This window comes from Coffea arabica, unplaced genomic scaffold (assembly GCF_036785885.1).
Source record: "Coffea arabica cultivar ET-39 unplaced genomic scaffold, Coffea Arabica ET-39 HiFi ptg000039l, whole genome shotgun sequence".
NCBI classification, from domain to species: Eukaryota; Viridiplantae; Streptophyta; class Magnoliopsida; order Gentianales; family Rubiaceae; genus Coffea; species Coffea arabica.
Genome location: NW_027266187.1, coordinates 72,612 through 95,112, shown reverse-complemented (window position 1 = coordinate 95,112; position 22,501 = coordinate 72,612). Strand labels below are relative to the sequence as shown.

General features: G+C 36.7%; 2 protein-coding genes across 2 annotated transcripts; one reads left to right on the top strand and one right to left on the bottom strand.

Annotated features, from left to right (window-relative positions):
* The first annotated feature begins 13,751 nt into the window (after positions 1-13,751).
* LOC113735055 (basic endochitinase) lies at positions 13,752-14,868 on the top strand. The gene has a single exon (XM_027261979.2). The coding sequence runs from the start codon at positions 13,797-13,799 to the stop codon at positions 14,700-14,702; it is 906 nt and encodes a 301-aa protein (XP_027117780.1). The 5' UTR covers positions 13,752-13,796; the 3' UTR covers positions 14,703-14,868.
* Positions 14,869-20,070: 5,202 nt separating this feature from the next.
* Positions 20,071-22,425, bottom strand: LOC113735931 (protein ALP1-like). The gene is made up of 4 exons (XM_027262893.2): positions 22,308-22,425; positions 20,960-21,493; positions 20,627-20,852; positions 20,071-20,531 (listed from the first exon to the last, which is right to left on the bottom strand). Exons 2-4 carry the CDS (start codon positions 21,485-21,487, stop codon positions 20,071-20,073), a joined length of 1,215 nt encoding a protein of 404 aa, XP_027118694.2. The 5' UTR covers positions 21,488-21,493; positions 22,308-22,425.
* Positions 22,426-22,501: the final 76 nt, after the last annotated feature.

The following is a 22,501-nucleotide window of genomic DNA, read 5'->3' as shown; positions in this document are numbered from 1 at the left end:
CAAGAGAACTGCTCATAAGGTTTTAGAAAGTGGATTTTATTGGCCTTCATTGTTTAAGGATGCCTATGTGTTTTGTAAGTCATGTGATCGCTGTCAAAGGGTAGGTAATATAGCCCGTAAAGATCATATGCCCCAAGTCCCGATGATTTTTGTAGAAATTTTTGATGTCTGGGGTATAGATTTCATGGGGCCTTTTCCTACTTCATTTGATTTTCTGTATATTTTGCTGGCAGTTGATTATGTGTCTAAATGGGTGGAGGCTAAGGCCACTCGAACTAATGACTCGAAAGTGGTTGCAGATTTTGTCAGATCTAATATTTTTGTGCGATTTGGAATGCCAAGAGCTATTGTCAGTGATAGGGGAACGCACTTCTGCAACAAAACCGTAGCTGCGTTATTTCGCAAGTATGGTGTACTCCACAAAGTCTCAACGTCGTATCACCCCCAGACCAATGGTCAAGCGGAGGTGTCGAATCGGGAGATAAAGTCCATCTTGGAGAAAATGGTGCGCCCCGATAGAAAAGATTGGAGTCAACGGTTGGAAGATGCACTCTGGGCCTACCGGACGGCATACAAGACACCTATAGGGATGTCTCCCTATAGGCTGGTATTGGTAAGTCGTGTCATCTTCCAGTAAAGTTCGAGCATAAAGCATTTTGGGCGGTTTAAGCAATACAATATGGATATTGAGGAGGGCGGAATCTAAAGGAAGTTACAATTAGAGGAGTTGGAGGAGATTCGCAATGAAGCTTATGAGAATGCGGTAATTTATAAGGAGAAAAATAAAATTTTTCATGACCAACAGATCTCAAGGAAGACATTCGAGTGTGGGCAAAAAGTTCTGCTGTACCACTCCAAATTGCAGTTATTCCCAAGTAAATTACGTTCTCGTTGGATTGGCTCTTTGTTGTGACTAATGTCTTCCATTATGGTGCAGTCGAGATCCAAAGTTTGAAAGCTGAGAAGAAATTTGTAGTGAATGGTCATCGTCTCAAGCCGTATTATGAAGGGGTTCCAACTGAACGGGTGGAGGTGATGCACTTGGAGGATCCGACTTGCTTAGTTTAAGCAAATTTTTGGACAATGTCTAGTCAAAGACATTAAAGAAAGGCGCTCATTGGGAGGCAACCCAATTGTTTCCTTTAATTGTTTGTTGATTTCGTGTCACCATTTAAATCTGTTTTCCTTGAACTTGAATGATTTTGGGTGTTAGTTTTCGTTTTGCTGATTTATAGGTGCCCTTCAGTCATGACGTGCCCGCGTGGTGATGTGCAGGATGCTCACGATCAGAAATTCTGAAACTTCTGGGAGCTCTCCTGCCCTCATGACGTGCCCGCGTAGTGATGTGCAGGACGCGCACGATCAGGAAATTCTGAAACTTCTGGGAGCTCTCTTGGCCTCATGACGTGCCCGCGTCACGTTCGCGGGAAAGGTAAGGATTCAAATAAATAAAAAAAAATGAAAAAAAAATGAGAAAAATATAGAAAAACTATTATTATTATTTCAGTTATTCAAATAATAACAAAAAAATAAAAAAAATAAAAAAAAACAAGAAGAAGGAAAATTTTTCCTCTAAACCGTAGCCCAAAAAAAAAAAACAAATTTCTTTTTTTTTCTTTTCCTTCTTTTTTTCTTTCTTTCCTTTCTTTTTCTTTCTTTCTTCTTCTTTCTTTCTTCTTTCTCTTTTCTTTCTTCCTTCTTCCCTGCTCCCTCTCTGTCGTCCGAATCACTTCACCCGCCGCCCGCCGCACGCTCCACCAGATCTGCTCAGCCCGCGCGCGACCCTATCGCCGCACGCCAGAGCACGGCTCTCCTTCGCGCGCCACCTCCGCGCACGCCGCCCACGTGCTCAGCAACCAGCCGCCGCTCGCGCCCCAGTGCTCCACCAAAGCGCCGCCATCGTCGCTAGCCGCAGCCCACCTTGCGCGCTCCACCGCCATCTTGCGCGCCGCAGCAGCTGCTGAAGCCCCCACTGTCGCGCGCACCGTCGGCGTCCTGCCTCGCGCCGCCAGCAGCGCCTCTGTCTTCCCTCGCCGCTGCTGATCTACCTCTGCCTCACATCCGCTTCAACCACGTCACCCGCCACCAACGAGCAGCCGTTGCTCACTCACGGCCACCGCCGAAACTTCCCACGCCGCGCGCCTCCCTAGGCCCTGCCCGCTACTATCCCATTTCGTTTGGCTACCCTCTACGGTGAAGGTATTTGGAAGCTGACCCTCAAACTCTTCATATTGCTTGGTGTTGTTAGAGTTGCCTAATAGTGGTGTCATTGCCTATTGGGGGCTATTTCTTCAGTTGTGTGATTTTCACCAGTGGTACTGGTTGGACTATTCTTGCTTGGAATTGCTAATTCTTGTGGTTTGGTGAAATTGTGCATTTAATTGGCCATCTGGAGCCACCTGTTGGGAATCTGGGTGAGCTACAACACTGCATTGGTTTGACTGTCCGAGTAGCTGTGTTTATTGCGTTGATTACTGTCCCCTTGCTGCACTACTATTGTTGAATATGAGTTAGCACTTTTCTTGGCTAACTGGAGCCGTTTATTGAGATTTTAAATGTGTTGCAATGCTCTAATTATTTGTTCGATTTGGAGATGACTTTGTGAACATCACGTTGCTTGGGGATATTGCTTGAATTGCTGGATAACTCGCTGGGGTTTCTCTTGTGGTTTTAGTTGAGTTATTACTGAATTGCTTGTTGAGTACTTGCTGGGACCCTTTTGTTTGCTATTGGCTGGGTTACTACTGGGAGGTTTTCGCTTTGTTATTGCTGGTTTCTATACCTGTTAGATTTTCGGTTGCCTTGAACTTACTGTTGGGGGGACATGGTGAGACCAAAATCATCCTCTAGGTCTAGGACCCCTCGTTCTCAGCCTCCTCCACAGGCATCTATTCCTGTGAATACACCTACCAACCTACCGTACTCCTCTAATGTCCGAACCCGTTTGGGTAGGGGTAGGGGTGCTCAGGTAGATACCCCAGCTCACTTTGGAGGGCACTTGACCTTCACTAGACCTGCGGATCAGCAGAGGTATGCCAAAGTCTGTGAGCGGCGTATCATACTTTGTAAGACTAGTGAAAAATTAAGCATGATGGGCCTAGGCATACGAGAGGAGGTCGAGCAGATGTTTACAGCCATCGGGTGGCGCCCATATCTCTATATCTTCTGCCCCGCATTTGTCGAGCTGACTCGGGAGTTTTATGCTACCTTTGAGTTTGAGTTGCCCTCGAGGTTCACCGCCGCGACTCCTAATATCATTCGCTTCCGTCTGATGGGTCGGGAATTTAATTTTTCGATTACCGAATTTAATTTGGCATTTGGATTCATTACTCGAGAGTATGCTGAGACGAGAGAGTATAATGAGAGTGCCTGTGACTACGTAGAGCCATTCCTCTCCCGCTACCATGATATATGGGAGGACATGTCCGTCGATAGGGAGCGCTACGATCCTTCCCGGTCTAGGAGTTCCTTTCTTAAGGACCCTAGTGCCCGCTATGTTCAGCGTTTCTTAGCCTACAGCTACTCGGGGCGCAAGGACAGCTCCGGTATACTCTCTCGCCCCGAGTTTTTCTTCCTCTGGAGTATGAAAAACAACATCAAGGTCAACTTGGGTGTTGGTTGGCGGCGCAGTTCAAAACGGTTTTGACCAAGAAGAACAAGCCTCTGATCCTTTGGTCCTTTATCACTCACTTGGCGACTGAGCTAGGGGTTTTTGACTTGGAGGACCATGACCTACATTTGGCATTCGAGATGGAGCTCTTGGATGTGGATTGCTTAGAGAGGATGGGAGTCGTCGAGCGCTTGCCCGATGGTTCCTACCAGTTTACCCCTCCGGGACCACCTCGAGCTCCGGGTGCACGCCCTACGCCCCCGACCAGGACCCTCTTCCTTTCATGAGTCGGCCGAGGACACTGCTGGGCCGTCATCTTCTGCACCACCTCCACGCCGTGGGACTTCTGAATGGCAGCAACTCCGGGAGCAAGTTCAGGATTTGCAGGCCCGAATGACCAACGTCGACGCCAATGTCGCAGGCATAGCACAGAATTTGACGCAGTTTCTGATGCATATAGGCTTTGCACCTCCGTTTCCACCTCGCCCTCCGCATTGACCCGGTTTCAGGGAAGTTTGGTCCTTTTCCCTCTCACTTCTGTTTTACATTTGTCACATTGAGGACAATGTGTCCTATAGGTGTGGAGGGGGTGCTAGTGTTTTCCGTTTTTAGTAGTTTTTAGTTCTTAGTAATTTTTAGTTTTTAGTTTTAGTTCTTAGTTTTTAGTAGTTTTTAGTTTTTAATAGTTTCTAGTTTTATTAGTTTTAGTTTTAATTCTAGTTGCTTATTATCTTTCTTTGTGACTAGTAATTCTAGTTTTAATTCTTAGTTTTAATCCCATGTGGCTATTAAAAAAAAAAGAAAAAAATGAGAGAGAGAAAAATTTTGGTTTGTTGACTTTAGTTCTACTTTTGCAAGTTCTTTTTAAATATAATGTATCGGGTTAGTGTGGTTGGATTCGAGATGTCTCATTGGTGAATATCGGACTGCTTGATTCTTGTGATTTCTTTGTTAATTTTCTAGGCATAGGGAATGACTGTTGGCATTTTAATGTGAACTGGTCCAATATTGACTCCAGTTCTCTATGTTTGGCAATAATGAGGCGAGCTGCCCCTATGTTTAGTTGTTAGTGCTGTTATTTTGCGTTTCTGCTTTGTTTAGCTGTGAATAAGCTTGACTGTACTCCTCTATTGGCTACTACCGAGTAACCGGAATCTGCACCTAAAAGTGTCGATTCTCGCGTCAAAAGGTGGTACTTTATATGAGTACGTGGTTGTATAGCGGTAGGAGCTGAGTAACCGGGCTTCTTCATCTAAAAATGTTGGAGTTCGCGTCAAAAGGCTCCGGCGGCTAGAGACTAAGTTCCCTTGGGTCGAATATTATTATGTGCTTAAAAAAAAAAAAAGAGAAGAAGAAAAAAAAAGAAGGAAAAAAGAAAGGAAAAAAGAGAGAATACGTAATAGGGAAGCTTGCTGGTTTGTGGACTCAATATGGGGACTTGTGTGAATATTTGGACCATTAGCTGATAAATGCTGTGTGTCATTCCTTTTCCTTAGACTAGTTAATTTGGAAATTGAAGGAGTTTGCGGTAGAGGCTAACTGGGGGGATGTTTCTCGGATTTTAACTACTAGTGCCCGATATATGATTTTCTCTTGAATCTCTCGGCAATGTGGTAGATTAGAGTGATGACCACTATCAACTTTTTGGGGTCTGCCTACTCTTCTTATGCTTGAGGCAAGCATGGTTTAGGTGTGGGGGGAATTGATAGGGTATAATTTGTTAGTAATTTTATTATTAATTTCCCCTTTCATCCCTGATAAATATTGTGTTAATTGCACATATCTACTTCTATTTGGTTTGTGGCCTTTATTTCAGGGATAGAACAGAAAACTACCAAACATGAGGGATTTTCTGGAGAAAATTGAGTCTTCAAGCGAGTCACAGGCCAGGGCCACAGTGCTGAAAAGAACTGGACTCCCATCCCTTTATTCTTGTTGACCAAGAGGATTACAACCGGAGACTTAGAGAACTTGAAGGCTTGGGCCTTTGACTTCGGTGGGGACCACGGAGGAAAGGGAAAAGGGCTTTGGTCCCTTTGGTTCTTAAAGAAAAAGCAACGTACAAAGTCTAAGGAAACTAAGAAGAAATGGGGCAGCTTGTGGCCAATTGGTGGGGACCACTGGATATCTTTCCTTTGGCCTTAAATAGGGAGCTAACGTACAGAAGACGGACGGCCAGCTTTTAGTTTAGCTTCTTAGCCTAGTCTTTAGTTTAGTTTTTCCTTCTTTTGACTGGCCTCTGACACACGCCAGGTGTTCGACAAAATTTCCCAACGGGAAAAAACACCTTTTATTCCTTGCTTCTTAGTAGAAAACGCTATGCCTTTGCAATCCATTAATTCGTGTGGTGATTTAATTATGCGGCGTGGCTAAATCTTCCATCTAGTCAAGGGTCAACTCGACGGCGCAGTCCCGAAAATCTGTGAGATCTAATTAGTTTTCACGTGTTCCTTTATTTATTAATATTTGCACGTTATCTGCTTGAATTTTCATGGGATTATTTTATTAATTGGATGTCAAGGGCCCGATGTTCAATGTGATTTATTAATCTCGTGCCAATTTAGTCAATTAAATCCGTAATTGTTTGATTGATTAATGTTAGTGGCAGCTGGTGTGTTTACACATTAGGGGAACGTGCAATCTAATTTAAATAACCCTCGTAGCGTGTTATTGGTTAGGGCTAGGTTTTTCTAGTTATTAATGCAATTGAAAAATTAATTCCTACGGTCGTACCTAGGAGTACTTTTCTGGTTAGAGGTGATTAATGGTCGTACCTTGGTCATCTATAATTTAAGGAAAAATTGGTCGTCAGACTATAACTAGCCTATTAATACATTAAGTGAACCTCTCTTGCATCAATGATCGGATGATTGGACTGTGCCTGAGTAGTTGTATCCTTGGCTAGAATTTATTTATTCTTGATTTAATTCCTGTTTTACTTGTGCTAGTGATTTATTTATTTTTAATTAAATTGTTTAATTATTTTTAGTTTCATTCCGGTGAAATCCCCCTTATCAATTGGACTTTAAAAAGAGACAGATATCCCCAGTCCCTGAGGAGACGACCTTACTTGCCACTGTCTACTATTTAGTAATTTTTGTCAATTAATTAATTCTGGTATATCGGGTTAAGCAAACTCTTCGGGAATAGGGTGAATCAAGTAACCCATTGCACACCTAGAGTCCCTGCTCCAGTACCTAGGATTGATTATTGACTGCTTTTAGTGGTATCTAGATTCTATATTTATTATTATTATTGCACAGGCTGACGACCTGTCAGTGGTGTTAAGCCCATTGGTTGTAAGTGGATCTACTCCATTAAGCGCCGGTCTGATGGCTCACTTGATCGATATAAAGCGAGGTTGGTGGCACTTGGTAATAAATAAGAATATGGAATAAATTATGAGGAGACATTTGCACCCGTCGGAAAGATGACAACAGTGCGCCTTGTTCGAGCTATTGCTGCTTCTAAGGGCTGGTTATTGCAACAAATGGATGTTAAGAATGCCTTTTTGCATGGGGATCTTAAAGAAGAAATTTATATGCCGCCACCATCAGGATTATTTTCTACACCTTCATTTGATGTTTGTAAATTGAAACGATCACTCTATGGTTTGAAACAGGCTCCACGTGCTTGGTTTGATAAGTTTCGTTCTACGCTTATTAATTTCTCATTTGTCCAAAGTTAGTATGACTCCTCTTTGTTTCTTTGCAAAACACTTAAAGGAATTGTCCTGCTTCTGGTATATGTTGATGATATTGTTATTATAGGGACTGCTACTAACTTGATTTCTAAGCTTCAAGACCATCTTCAGACTTCTTTTCATATGAAGGACTTGGGTCCTTTACAGTATTTTTTTAGGTCTTGAGATGCGTTCCACCTCAGCTGGTATCTTCTTACACCAGCATAAATACATTCAAGAGTTAATTGCTTTGGCTGGCCTTCAAGATGGTCGTTCAGTTGATACTCCCTTGGAGGTGAATGTTAAATATCGTCATGATGAGGGTGATTTTCTATCTGATCCTTCTTTATATAGACAGCTGGTAGGCAACTTCAATTATCTGACTATTACTCGGCCTAATATTTCTTTTGCTGTTCAACAAGTCAGTCAATTTATGCAAGCCCCTAGGCACCTTCATCTCGCCGCTGTTCATTGCATTGTTCGCTATTTGAAAGGCACTTCTGCTCGAGGTCTTTTCTTTCAAGTCGACTCTCCTATTCATCTGGTTGCATACAGTGATGCTGATTGGGCTGGTTGCTCTGATACTAGACGTTCCATTACTGGTTGGTGCATGTTTATTGGTAACTCTCTCGTTTCTTGGAAAAGCAAGAAGCAAGATCGGGTGTCTAAGTCTTCTACTGAGTCTGAGTATCGGGCCATGTCCTCTGCGTGTTGTTTGGCTTCGTGGATTGTTGGGTGAACTTGGGTTTCCTCAAATCGAGCCTACTCCGCTCCATGCAGATAACACTAGTGCTATTCAAATTGCCGCTAACCCAGTATTTCATGAGCGTACCAAGCACATTGAAGTAGATTGTCACTCTATTCGTGAAGCATATGATGCTCATGTCATCTCTCTTCCGCATATCACCACTGCTCTCCAAACTGTTGATGTGTTTACTAAGGCTCTTTCCAAACCTAGACATCACTTTCTTGTTGACAAATTGATGCTAGTTGATCACCCAACATCAATTTGAGGGGGGATATCAATGGTAGAGATTATGGCATAAGATGATGGCAGAAATTGTGGCAAAGATTATGGCATAAATCATGCCAACGATTTGTTCATTAATTGTCTATATATAGTTACCTAGAATAGAATATCAGTAATTAGGACATTAGCTGTAATTAGCTATACATAGATGACTACCTAAAATAGATTGCACAGAAATTCTTATTTAAGGGAAATGATCATCAAGTAAAAGGCATTCAGCCAATTTACTCAAAAATTGACATAGCTGCAGGAGAGCTAGAGAGGTGTGGAAGATGGCACCAATTCAGTGGGATGGGATATTGGCACAGTCGGGTAACTTTTCCTATTGGTGGAATGCAGTAATGGAAGCAGCAAGAAGGAAACAAGGTTAGAGCTACATTAAGCTAACAACCAACATACTTTGGCAAATTTGGAAGGCAAGGAATGAATGGCAATACAACTCAAAACAGAAACATCTTTTGAAGATTGCTCACAAAGCTCAAAAAGATTGGCAGGAGCAGGTGTTAGCAAAGGAAAAATAAGAACCAATGAGCAATTTTGAAACATCCAGAGGACCTATGCAAGATGTTCAAACACGAGATGAAGCAAATGAAGTCAATCTGCAGATAGCTGTCTATGAGGATATCGACACCAGATGGCTGGGAAGGGGAGTGGTGGCAAAGAATCACAGGGGACAAGTGAAGACAGCATGGGCCATGAGGGACAAAGGTACAAACATTTCAATATTGGATTTAGCTGAGACAGTAAGGTTAGCTTTAATTAAGGCTAGAGGAAAGAATTGGTCAGAACTCAAGGTTCATATCCCCCACAAGTAGCTTCTGTCATCGTTGATGTCACGGAAAACTAAAGACATTAGACTGGCAACTATGATTGATGACATCGCCAACTTAGGCTTTTTGTTTAAAAAATGCTCATTTTATTTAGATATAGCAAATGACAATATAAGTAAATCTGTGAGTACTTATGCTGTAGGCATTTGTATTGATGAGGAATGGAACAATCCTCAAGGTGTCTAACACCTTTGTAAAGTATCTTAGAGCCGTTGCTCTACAAGTGTATAGTTATGTTTTGATCAATATATTCCTATCGTTTCAGAAAAAAAAAAAAAAAAAAGTGAGTACAACGCTGAAATTGATGGTGGCTATTGTTCCCGCCTTCCTTTTACATTCCCTTGTTTCCCTGCCCAACAAAAATCACGCACATGCTTCGTTCGTGGATTGGAATGCATTTACGAACACAAGTTATGGACACATTTTGTTAGCGGGATTGATAAAATAAACACACAACCGATAGTCCAATTCCTATTCTCCAATATTAAAAGGTTTTTCATCCTAATCGATAATTAGTTTGTTTACTAGATAATTTCACTAATTAAATTTTCTTTTAGTTGCCATGATCCGCGGTAATTATCGAAAGCGAATCCATTCGAACTTTTTTTTTTTGACACAAAAAAATGATCTTTATTTCAAGGGTGGTAATCTAAAATTTGAGAAATAATCACTACCTTTATTATATGAATGATTTACATCATATTCACATTTCATATCCGCCCAATTTGAAAAATAAATTATGTTTTCCGTTATAATAAGACCTCTTATTGGTTGATTTCAACATTTGAAACTTCAACATGTTTACCTGCACTATCATCTGAACTATTCTAATTCACTTAACCTTTGTGATCATTCATGTTGTTAATCTGCAGAACTCTCCCTAATTTTATTTTCAAAGACCACATTTTATAGTGTTATCGACATATGCTACTATCTACTCACTAGATATCGATTGTGCACCTAACATACTCATATCATCCAACTCTATATATCACATCACATTACCTTTGAGCTTACCGGACAATGATATATACACTTAAATCTCAAAATATTGCCTTAGAGACTAATAATGCATTTAACTTTTAATTTATTTGTATTCTACTACATTCTTCCTTTATACTCATTTAATTACTATGCATGCCTACTTATTTATTAATGCGTATTCATAAATCTTATAACTTCTATCTTTTTTTAGATTAATTAATGTTGCAAATTTTCCATTCATCGTAAATTCTAATTATTTTAGATCAATATAGGCCTACTCATGAATTATACATCATAGTTGTGGATTGTGGTCATAAGCATATATTTACATTTGTATCTAACCACATTTTCATTCATTTTAACATATTTTCATGTGCATATACATACATGTATAAGGTTACTTTTATGATAACAAAAACGATAAAAAATTCAAAACAAAATAAAGTGATTAGTTTATCTAACATTTTATCTCCTATCAATTTAAAGCATACTAAATTATGCTTGTCACTCCTTCATTTGATCAGAGGCATCTATGAATTGAATCAATAGTAATTTCTTGAATACGAATAATAGATGGTTAAGAATAAGTAATCATAATAAAGGTATAAAAAATTGAATTGGATTGTTAAAATAATTTTAAGTACAACATGGAAAGGTTTCACTTTTTAGTTCCTACTGCTGTCTATGATATAAAAATAATGAATTCTATCTTTAAATTAAACACGGACTGCAATTAAGAACCAAAACTAAATAAAAAATTAATAAATAATCATTACGATAGTATCTTCAAATAGACTAATCATACATACATAAAAATATAATAGAAGACATTTTAAAGCCAAAAAAAAAGGAAGAAAAAAGCATCGCCTCTTAACAATGGAGTTTGAAGGAACACTCATCCTTCAAAAGATAATGATGAAATCTGGGGAATTAGATCATTAGAATCACAATAATGAACTTTGGAGGAAATAATACTATGTTTGTCAATTAAAGTCTTGATTATTAGTGTGTTAATTGGAGTGAATAGCCTATAAATAAATCCTAATGCAAATATCTATTTTATATAAATTCTAATAGAAAGCAAATTTCCTTTGACTTGTTAATTGGATTCGATCAACTTTATGAAAAATCCTAATAGAAATTAAATTTCCTTTAGTTTAACATTTGTTTCGTTTTGTATAATTTTATTATTTTGTAAAGTTTGTTTCAAAAAATTTGTGAAAGAAAAGTTGCCTAGCAGTTGATTTCTTGCAGGAAACTTTGAAAGGAATTTTTTTTTTTTACACAAAATAACTTTAAAAAAAATTAAAAGGAACCCAATTAATCACTTAAGATAAGTGCGTTGGAGGTATGGTTGATAAATTTTAGCTAAAACCTACAGAAGTTTTAAAAGTTCTAAAATTGACTAATGTCGTTAGTGGACGTGCCAGACTGCCTCAAATTATTCCCCACGGCTAGCGACAAACATCAAATTGAATTATTCCCCACGGCTAGGCTAGCAAACAACATCAACTTGAATTATTCCCCACGGTTGGGCTAGCAAACAAGATCAAATTGAGCAATGGACTTGTGGGTCTTTCTGCCTAAATGGAGCAGCTTTACACCATATGGTGACATCTCCACCACAGAGAAAAGGGCACGTCAATGAGAACTTGAGCTGATCCTGTGAAACCATATGACTATTTCTTAGTTTAAGTCAACTGCAAGTGAAGTGCAAACCTGGTATTCCAACGTTCTAGTGAAGCATCTTAGCGAGCAGGGATCGCAATGCAATGTTCTTAAATTTGGATGGGATATCGACTCGGCGAAACTATTAGGTTAGAGGTTAATTTCTAAAAAAATTTGCTAACATTAGTATGATGTCATAATTATTTTATATATTTTTTTGAGTTTTAGAAATATTAAAATTAAGTTCGTGGTTATATTTTGACCATCTATATAAAATGTTTTAAAAATATTAGACTTGCAATCAAATATACACCTAAAAATTATATATAAAAATATGAATTCATGTTTAAAATATGTCCATTCTCCAAAACTCCTCGAAAAACTAAACTAAAACAAATTATACCCAATTCGAAATCTTTATGATTTTTCGATACAAGTTGGAATCGCTAATGATAAATTGATAAGGTGATAGGAATGAAAACTTTTTGGTTTAGAAATCGTTTAAGGGTGAGAGTGATTTTGGTATTTATACTAAGTGGTGGTGTTTTTTTTTTATTCCTATTAATAAATGAAAGTTTTATAATTTAGGTAATTCAAATTATGTTTAGAAAAATTAAAAAAAATTGAGAATCGGATTAAGTAGTCAAATCAGGTCATTGGTTTGGCCGGTTTTTAACTAGAGCAATTTTGTGCTACTCATCAATTCAGGAAGAAGGCTGGTTCGTGGTCAGACTGGTCAGACCAACTGATCTGGTCCGCCTCTAACAACATTGTCGGTTTAGAGTGACGGAGGGATCTGCTCTTGAGTCCTCTCCATTGCCAAAAAATTCCTGTGGTCCCCACCCCATCCCCCATCCCTGTTCCGTCAAATCCCCCTTTCCCTTCCCACCTCGCACCCTATGTGGGCACTTGAGGGTGACAATTTTATTTTTCTAATTGTCTTAAACTTATTCCATCTTGATAGGGTGAAACTTAACCCAACTCTCAAATCCATCTCCAATAGATCAAGACTAAATTTAATGAACAAAATAAAAAAGAGAACTGAAAAAGTGAAAAGGGAAAAACTGAACAAAAAAAGAATCAAGAAAGCACAAAAAAAAAAAAAAAATAGAAACCTTAATCAAATTGTACAAATAACCCTTGGGAATGCTCATGCAGCCCAAAATATGCTTGTGCCAAATACCAACTACGATTCTGGTATTTTCAAAATAATTTCCAAACATCTTCGTTTCAATTTGATTCTTTCCAGCAATGGTTATTAAAAAAAATCAATAAACATCCAAAAAAAATGTTAAACCTTCTTTCCAAAATAACATAGAACAAAATAAAATAAAATAATAGAGATAATCAATATCCTAAGTATTATTGTTAGATTACGCATTATATTATATTTATTTATATTAATAAATTTAAGTGAGGGATGGAGTATGGGCTGGGGTGGGGTGGAGAAAAATCTCCCTTGCCCATGCTCCGTCCCTACCCATTACTCCTCCGCGAGGCTGGCACCCGTGTCGTTGCTATCCCTATTTGCTGGTGTTAACTCTTTGATTTTTACAACTTTCTTGTCAATCGTCCTTGCACCCTTTGCAAGGATCAACGCCTCACGAATTAAAATTTGTCCAATACAAATCGGTTAGTGCAAATCATATAACTAATCAAATCGTTAAAAAGTATTTCCAAAATCCATACATCCACCTACTTTCAAATTAAACCTAATCACAAACTTTGAACAAGAATTGTCAATTGAAAAACTGTCAAAATACCGTCTTCTCTAGTATTATACCCCCAATTACACCATGTATCAAGGTGAACCTGCTTTAAATATTTCACAAACCTTCTATACATGGTGTAATATGGAGTGTGACGTTAAAAATTTGACGGAGGATCCAAATTCGTCAAACCACTTCAAGAGTACTTCAAATCCCTTCCTATAAGAAGCGCAGTCCTGAGTCCCTTGGTTCATCGCAGTCTTCACAAACCATATTCCACCAAATGATGAATCTCAAAGTTCATTCAATTGCTTTAATAATAGTCTCTACAATCTTTTCCCTCGTCTTGACTTCAGAATGTGGAGTCATTGTGGTCTACTGGGGCCAAAATGTAATGGAAGGCACCTTGCGCGATACATGTTCCTCTGGATTGTATCGGGTTGTTAACATAGCCTTCCTCCCAACTTTTGGCAATGGTCAAACTCCTAAGCTGAACCTAGCTGGTCATTGTGAGCCTTCATCTGGGGACTGTAAAAAATTAAGCGAGAACATTCGCCAGTGTCAAAGCCAAGGAATTAAGGTCATGCTCTCAATTGGCGGTGGCAACGGGAGCTATTCTTTATCATCAGCCAATGATGCCAAGCAAGTGGCAGATTATCTGTGGAACAACTTTTTAGGGGGCAAATCAAATTCAAGACCACTAGGTGATGCTGTTTTGGATGGTATCGACTTCGATATTGAACTTGGCCAAGGCCAATCTTATTATGCTGCTTTGGCTCAAGCATTGTCTGGTTACAGCAAGCAAGGCAAAAAAGTGTACTTAACTGCATCACCACAGTGTCCATTTCCTGATAAGAAACTCAATGCTGCCCTTAGCACTGGACTCTTTGACTACGTATGGATCCAGTTCTACAATAATCCTATGTGTGAGTACACTTCTAGCAGTCCCAACAACTTCGAAAATTCATGGAAGAAATGGACATCATCAATAAAAGCAAATCAATTTTTTGTTGGACTTCCGGCTTCAAAGATGGCTGCTAAAAGTGGTTTTGTTCCAGAACAAGTTCTAAAATCAAAGGTCCTGCCGTTCGTGAAAAAATCATCATCAAAATATGGTGGGATCATGCTTTACGATCGATACAATGACAAACAGAACGGCTATAGTTCTGCTGTGAAGGGCAGTGTTTGAGTTTAATATCCAAGCCACCATGTTATTACTAAATAAAAAACCCAGAAGAGTAATGTGGCCTAATGGTGAAGCCACCATGTTATTACTACTTCTGCTGTGAGCATGTTATTTGTCTAATCACTAAAAAAACTTTATTATCAATGATACAACAATAATTGTCCTTGTACATTTATAGTCTAGTATTTTTGTTTAAGCATGTCAATAAAGAACTGGAGTTTATGAGGACATGACTTGATCTTGAAGAACAGCGGTAAGGTTAAAAGAATTTCATATTGACTTAAGTTGATCTTGGTGAACCGATTTCAGTTAATTCAATTCAAAATAATTTTGTTTAAAATGTAATTCCAAATTTGGTATCGAATTTTCAACTTCAATTTTAAACAGAAACCGATTTTGATTCTTACTTATTTATTTTTTCTTGAATACATAATATTGATGTTGTTTATTTTTATGCCTATGTTACAACTTATTATTAAAACATGCTTCAAAAAAACTTATTATTAAAACATATATTTACATGTACAAATTGATTAGTGAATATTCACTATGTTATTAATTATGAATACATCTATTACGACCTTTCTTCTACAAAAAAACTAAATAATGCAAATTAATATAGATAAAGTTGTAATAATGTCTACTACTTTATTACTTATGACAAATTGTGTTAGTGTGCTTACTTCTTACCATATACAATTTGTATGGACACATGTCATAATATTCATATGATGGTACTTCTTTAGAGTTTATGAATAGCTGATTTGTGTTTGCATGAATACACTTAATAAATCACATGATATAAATAATTAATAATAATTTAATTAGTGCAGATGGAGAAAATCGATTTTTTTGAGTTAACCACATTTATTTTTAAGTTTCTGTACCAAATATGAAAATAAATAGAATGATGAACCGATTTATATAAATTCATTTCCAATTTCAATTTAATTTCAATTTTATACTGAACAGAGAAAACCAATGTCGACAGATCGATTTAATGTTAACTTAGCAGTGATTTTAAGTGCGATCCATTTTTATGGTTTACAAATGGACAAGGAACATGATGAGCCTACTTTGTAGTTTAATTTCATGGGGGGTTTTCCTCAAATCAAAAGGCAACAGCAAGTGCTACCTAATGCAATTAATATGATACAAATTACAAACCTAACTAGATCTAATTTCGATTTAACTGCTTCAAGTTATATAAACCTGACTTCTAGCATCTCTCTCTTGCCTTCCCCATACCCCCTTGACCAATTTAAAGTTAATTTCTCGAGTTAATTTTCTTACACCTTCTCACATGAATTTTTTTAATATACTAATGAGACTAAATACATACCAATAAATGAAAAATGAGAATTTAAATTTGAATAACGGCAATGTGTTTTTCATCTAACTTCAATTGTAGAAAAATATTTTACACTGATAGTGTAAGAAAGAATAATGTATTTCTGTATAGTTATCTAATTTCTACAACATGCTTAGTTCTATTATTTACAAGTATAAATATTTTAAGTGGTTTGGAACTAGACTTGTCTTCCGTGCTGAATTTCCTTTGGTCTATTGTGTACTCCACCCTTTCAAATTGGTGAACTGGATACCCACTCCATCGGTATCTTCTTTCCTTGGTCTTCCATTTGGTCATCTTTATAGTTTCCATTTAAATCTCCATTTCATTTTTTTTTTAATGTTATGCAATCAAAGGTTCTAGGGTATATATACTATCAAAATATATATAAGATTAGTACACTCCAAGCACATGGGTGGCAGAGGCATGGAAAAAATTAGGGGGCGCTTGGTTCAAGCTTAGGAATTGGAATTGTAATTGGAATCATAGACTTTGGTTTTGGAATTAAAATTTTTCATTCCAATATCTTGCTTGGTTCACACATTGGAATTAGCATTATTCCAATTCCTGATGCTTGGTTTGCTGAGTGTTTCGGAATTAAATGCAATTAAATTCCAAATTTTCCCCTGATATAACAATTCTTCTAAAACAAAAGAATTACACATACGACAAATTAACATTTTCATAATTGTAACTACAATAGTTATTAACTTTTTGATAAAACATAAGAAAATCATAAATAATAAAAAAATTAATACCAGAAAATAAATATAGTGGCTGCATTAACAAGGAGTAAATTCCCAAAAAAAGGAGTTTTTAAACAATCATCCAAAAGGTGACGATTTTTGAGTCTCTTCCCAAAGGGTGAAACATGCATCCAAGGAATGTGTTCTTCCAAATAAAAACGCAACTTTCAAATACGTTATTTTATGTTTTGGAAATTTGTTTAAATATGAAAAATTGGTTAAATAGCCCATAAGATACCAGCTCTTTATGGAAAACTGGCAGGTTTTGTACCAGCTTTATGGAAAAAATTGATTAAATAGTGCCCAAAGGAAAACTAGTATGTTTTGTATTTAACATAAATTAAATATGTGAAAGTTAAAAAAACAAAATTGCTCATAAGATACTAACTCTTTAAGGGAAACTGACAGGTTTTGTAATATGTTTTGTACCAACTCTTTATTGAAAACATACCAACTCTTTATGGAAAAAATAGATTAAATAGCGCCCAAAGGAAAACTAGTATGTTTTGTATTTAATATAAATTAAATATGTGAAAGTAAAAAAAAAAAAAGAAATTACTCATAAGATACCAGCTCTTTATGGGAAATTAGCAGGTTTTGTATTTAATACGCTATTTAACCAATTTTTTATATTTAAACAAATTTACGAAAATTAAAATAACGTATTTGAAAGTTGCATTTTTATTTGGAAGAACGCATTTCTTGAATGTGTTTTTCACCCTTTGGGAAGAGACTCAAAAATTGCCAGCCTTTAGGAAGTTAGTTTAAAAACTCTTTCTTTTTGGAAATTTACTCCATTAACAAGTCATTTGTGGTTCCTACATTAGATAATGATATGAAATAGATCTCTCCTTACATATATGAACAAAAGAAGGAGACTCAAATCACAAAAGCTAACCATACCAAATACAAGTCAATTGTCTAATCCAGTCGAGAGTGCCACTCAATGTCCACAATCTCCAAAAGACTAATCATATAACCATCTAACAATCACCATAACAAAAAGAAATTGCCATCAAATCATCACTTTCCAGCTAACAATAATTTTACTTCAGCGAGTAGATGGAGGATAAAGGAGGTTAATTACATATTGTCGTTTCATTTCTGCAGGAAGATTGTAGAACACATGAAGCTTGGAAATCTGCTCTGAAAATATGTCGGCTGCATTCATCACATCTCCACTCGGTAAAGCAAGTTTCATTAACTCAGCAACAACTTGATCTCTTCTATCGGAGACCAATTGCTCATGTTTATCCTCATTTGACATGGCTGCTGCCATAGTTGTGAAATTAGCTTGAATTCCCTCCACAAAATCTCCAAATTTGCTGGTGAGAAGTTGCAATGATGCATCAAGATCACCCCTAGTTGTTGATGCAGATTTCATTTTTTTTGACACATTTGCAATGGGAGGGGATTATTTCTTTTGTTTCTTGGAATTTCTTGTACTTGTTGAGCTTGGTTGAGTTGATTGCTCCATGGAATTTACTTCATCTTCTTCTACCTTATCATTATCCGAGTTTGACATAGCATTAGAGGTGGCAAAATGGGCGGGATGGGCGGGATTTGCTTGGGTTTGAGATGGAACCGAGTCATATGGGTTTGGGTCCAACCTTACCCATATGTGTTTTGGGACTAACTTGGGCGGGATCATTTTGGAATGGGTTTAGATTCATCCCGGCCAATACCCAAATTCATTTTCTACATATTTTTTTCCTTTAATTCATTTTTTATTTTTTATATAATTTTAATATTTTTGATTTATTAAATTTCTTTTAGTTTTATTAAATAAACATGCAAGTGCTTTATACTCAAGATTCCCACCAAAAATTGGATTAACAAATAAAGGAAAAGATAGATATACAGCCATATTCCAACATATATCAAGATGGCCAAGGTCCTTAGGATGTTGAATATTTATCCTCATCATTGTCCAAGGATGACAGGTCTAAACTAACTGAAATGCTGGAAATTCTTGTGGATAATGACTAGAAAGACTACTAGATTATATTCGCTGGTATGACTATAAAAATTGTTAAAGATAATTTTTGAATCTAAGACTCCGTTTGGATTGACTATTTTTTCAAAAAATAAGTTTTTCAAATACAATGTTACAGTAATATACAATAACTCAAGAAACATCCCATCCATATTAGTATATCAAATATTTCAAAAAAATTTTATAGTAAAAATTTTTCATATACACGGCTACAATAAAATATTTCAAAAACACCTACCAAAAACAGCTAATCCAAACGGAGCCCTTGCCATTTGAGCCCAATGGATACCCAAGTATTTCCCATCCTTTCCCATTCATTAATGGGTATAGTTGGGATGTGTCCCAACTTAAACCCAATACCAAATTATAATACCCATCCCGCCCAAAGTTCCTTTGGGCATGGGTAGCCCATTGGGACTTGGGACAAATTGCCAGATCTACATAGCATCAAGCCCTTCATCTCCTTCCTCCAAATTTTGGACATCTTCCATATCTTGGACAGCTTGTGCAAAATCTTCAGCAACATTTCCAGTGGCTCTGTCTCTTCCATATACAATTTCAAGATCTCCTAAATATGGAAATTTGACATCCCAAAGGCCCTTCGCATCCTTATAAGTCTAGAGATAGAATAGAAAGATAAATGATAATCTTAATAAAAGGTTGAAAAAGAACATATCAGAATGTAAAAAGTAATCAATTTCTTACCTTGCACCAATCATCATACCACTGTTTTTCACAAGAAATCTTTTTCTCAGCATCATTCCAACTACAACCACTTTCTTTGCACATTTCAACAATTGCATGGAACCTATTTTTCAGCCACTTAACTTTTGATTAAATATGTGGGCTGACTTGTTTGGTAAAAGTAGGTTGCTTACGCAAGATAATTTTAAGCAATTCGCTCATATAATTATTTTTAAATCCTCCATCTGATTTCCACATTGGATCACAAGCCAACTCTTGCAATGATTCTATGAGCACTTTTACTTCTTCACCAGTCCAAAAACATTTATTTTTCCCTCTTCCACGTACAATTTCATCATTCTCCATCCTATCATTCAGAAGTCAACCCATATATATCAATTAATTTTGATACACAATAGCATATAACTGAAATTTATAATATAATAAAACACATAAAAGAACATACAATTAAAAGTCAATCCAAATTTAAAAGAACATACATCAAGTGTCAATCTAATTCACAAATCCACTACAAGAGTACATCAAATGTCAATCCAAATTTAATGAGTCTAAGAGCTAAACATCCATTCATAGCTAAATACTAAGTCCAGCCCTCCAATTGTCAAACATTTCATGTGCTAAATTATTTCTAAAATTTGCCCATTGATCACTTGGTAAAATAGTGGATATGTACTCTACTTCTTCATCACTGTCTTCATCTTCACTTTCATTTTCTTCACATTGTAGTAATTCTTGTGGATCAAAAGTCATGAACTTCCTTATCAAGTTGTGCAGCAGACAACATGCCATAATTATTCGCACTTGTGTTTGAATTGGAAAAAATGAAGGGGATGCTAGAATCTTCCACCTTCCTTTTAGCAATCCAAAACATCTTTCTATGATATTTCTAGCTTTAGAATGTTTCATGTTGAAATATTCCTCTGGTCTTTGTGGTCGATAACCATTGAATTCATTAAGGTGGTATCTTTGCCCTCGATAAGGGGCAAGAAATCCATCAGCATTACAATATCCAGCATCCACCAAGTAATAACAACCTTCAAAATTCAATCATGTACAAATTAATACTAGACTACTTTATTTTCGAAAAAAAATTGATTGAATGGTATTGAATACTGCAATATATGTTTACCTTGTGGGACTCTAAAACCATTTGGTCTAGAGATAGCATTTCGAAGCACACGACCATCATGTGCCGAACCTTCCCAACCAGGCAAGACATAGATAAATTGCATATTAGGAGAACAAACCCCTAATACATTCGTTGCAATACTTCCTTTTCTCGTTCGGTATCTTGATTTTTGTTCGGTGGGTGGTGTCACATCTATTAATGTCCCATCTAAGGCACCTAAACAATTCTATTTTAACAAAAATAAAAATATAAATGAGTTAAAATGTCTATATTGGATAGTTTAGATGAAAACATACATTTTATTAAATGATTGTATTTTAATGTTTGAATTACCTTAAAACATTTCCATCTCTCATCTGTGCAATCTTCGGTAATAGGCTCAGGCTTCTTAAGTAATATAGTATGCAATTTCAAAACTGCTAGGAGGCAAAGATTAAATTGACGACTCACCGTTTCTCTACTTCTCCAAAATAGACCACAAATTGTTCTACTTTTCTTGTGGTGAGCCAAAACATATACAAACATGGCAACAATTTCTTCTATTGACATGTTTCTTGTAGCTTTCAAACCTCCAGTGTCTCTAATCATTTCACATAATATCCCAAATGTTCGTCTATCCATACGAAGTTCGCTAATACAATAAGCATCACTCTCCCTAGTCAAATTGAATAAGTGTTGCATGCGCTCAGTGACTTTTTCTTCTTTTGATTTTATTTGGCGTCTTCTACTTTTGAGATGTATGAATATTAACTGGTACCACATCATAAACAGTGCAATAACAACCATTATCATTCCTGATAAAATCTGGCTTTGCCCTCGATATTTTTTGCGTCTTCTGTTTTCAATAGGCAAACGTGGCATCTTTGTCTACATAACAATATGACAACCAAACGTAAGTATTCACCAAACTAGATTACGGCATCAAAATCTTCAAATGCATTAAACATCAATTGATCTTATTAAAAGGGCCTAGACATGCATCATACATCCGTAAACACAATGATGTATAGATATAAATAAGCATAAACAAACGAAATTGATGGTTGAAACTTGAAATCCTAATGTACGAATAACTATGAAACTGAAAGCTATTCAAGCAGACAATTTTACAAACAGGTACAGGGCATGTAGAAACCCACCCAAACTATACCAGTATTCACGGATCAAATAACCAAAAGATCAAGAATTGATTGACCTCCATTGAATGCGTAATCCAAGAAAACACATTAAAAACATAAAAATGACAAATCTAGTGACATTAACATTCATCTCACCAAAAAAAAGAACAAAATAATGTATTTGTTGAAGTAAGTGAATTAAAATACATGTACTACAACAAAATACATGGATTAAAAACATGTATTATTCTCACCAATAATAGTGTATTTGTTGCGGAAATAATTTCTTATTGGATTTTGTGACAAAAGAATATGAATTCATGGAAGGAAGACTTTTTTACAAAACTGACAGATTGTGTAGCATGAGTGGAATAAAAGTGAGAAGGTGATGGATCCAGAGCATAGCATTTTGGTCCAGTTAGTGTTATTGTATCAGATTCCCTTCTTTTCTTCTTTATTTTCAGCTACCCAATGAGTAACCTGAAAAAACAGAGAAGAAGAAAGAGAAAAGCTTGCATACGAAAAGAAAATTGCAGAGGCAAGGGAGTTTGTAATCCACTGACCTGGGATCAAGGAATTCACCCTAGTAGAAGACTCTTCAACTCTAGAATTCGTTGTCCAAGGAGAGTCGAAAGCCACTGATCTTTATGGTTGTCCAACCGGTGAAGTAGAAGAGGTAGAAAATCTGATGGAGAAGAAGAACAGAAGGTGCAGCGTGTAATGAAGAAAAAAAGAGGGTAGGTTCGTCATAAATGTT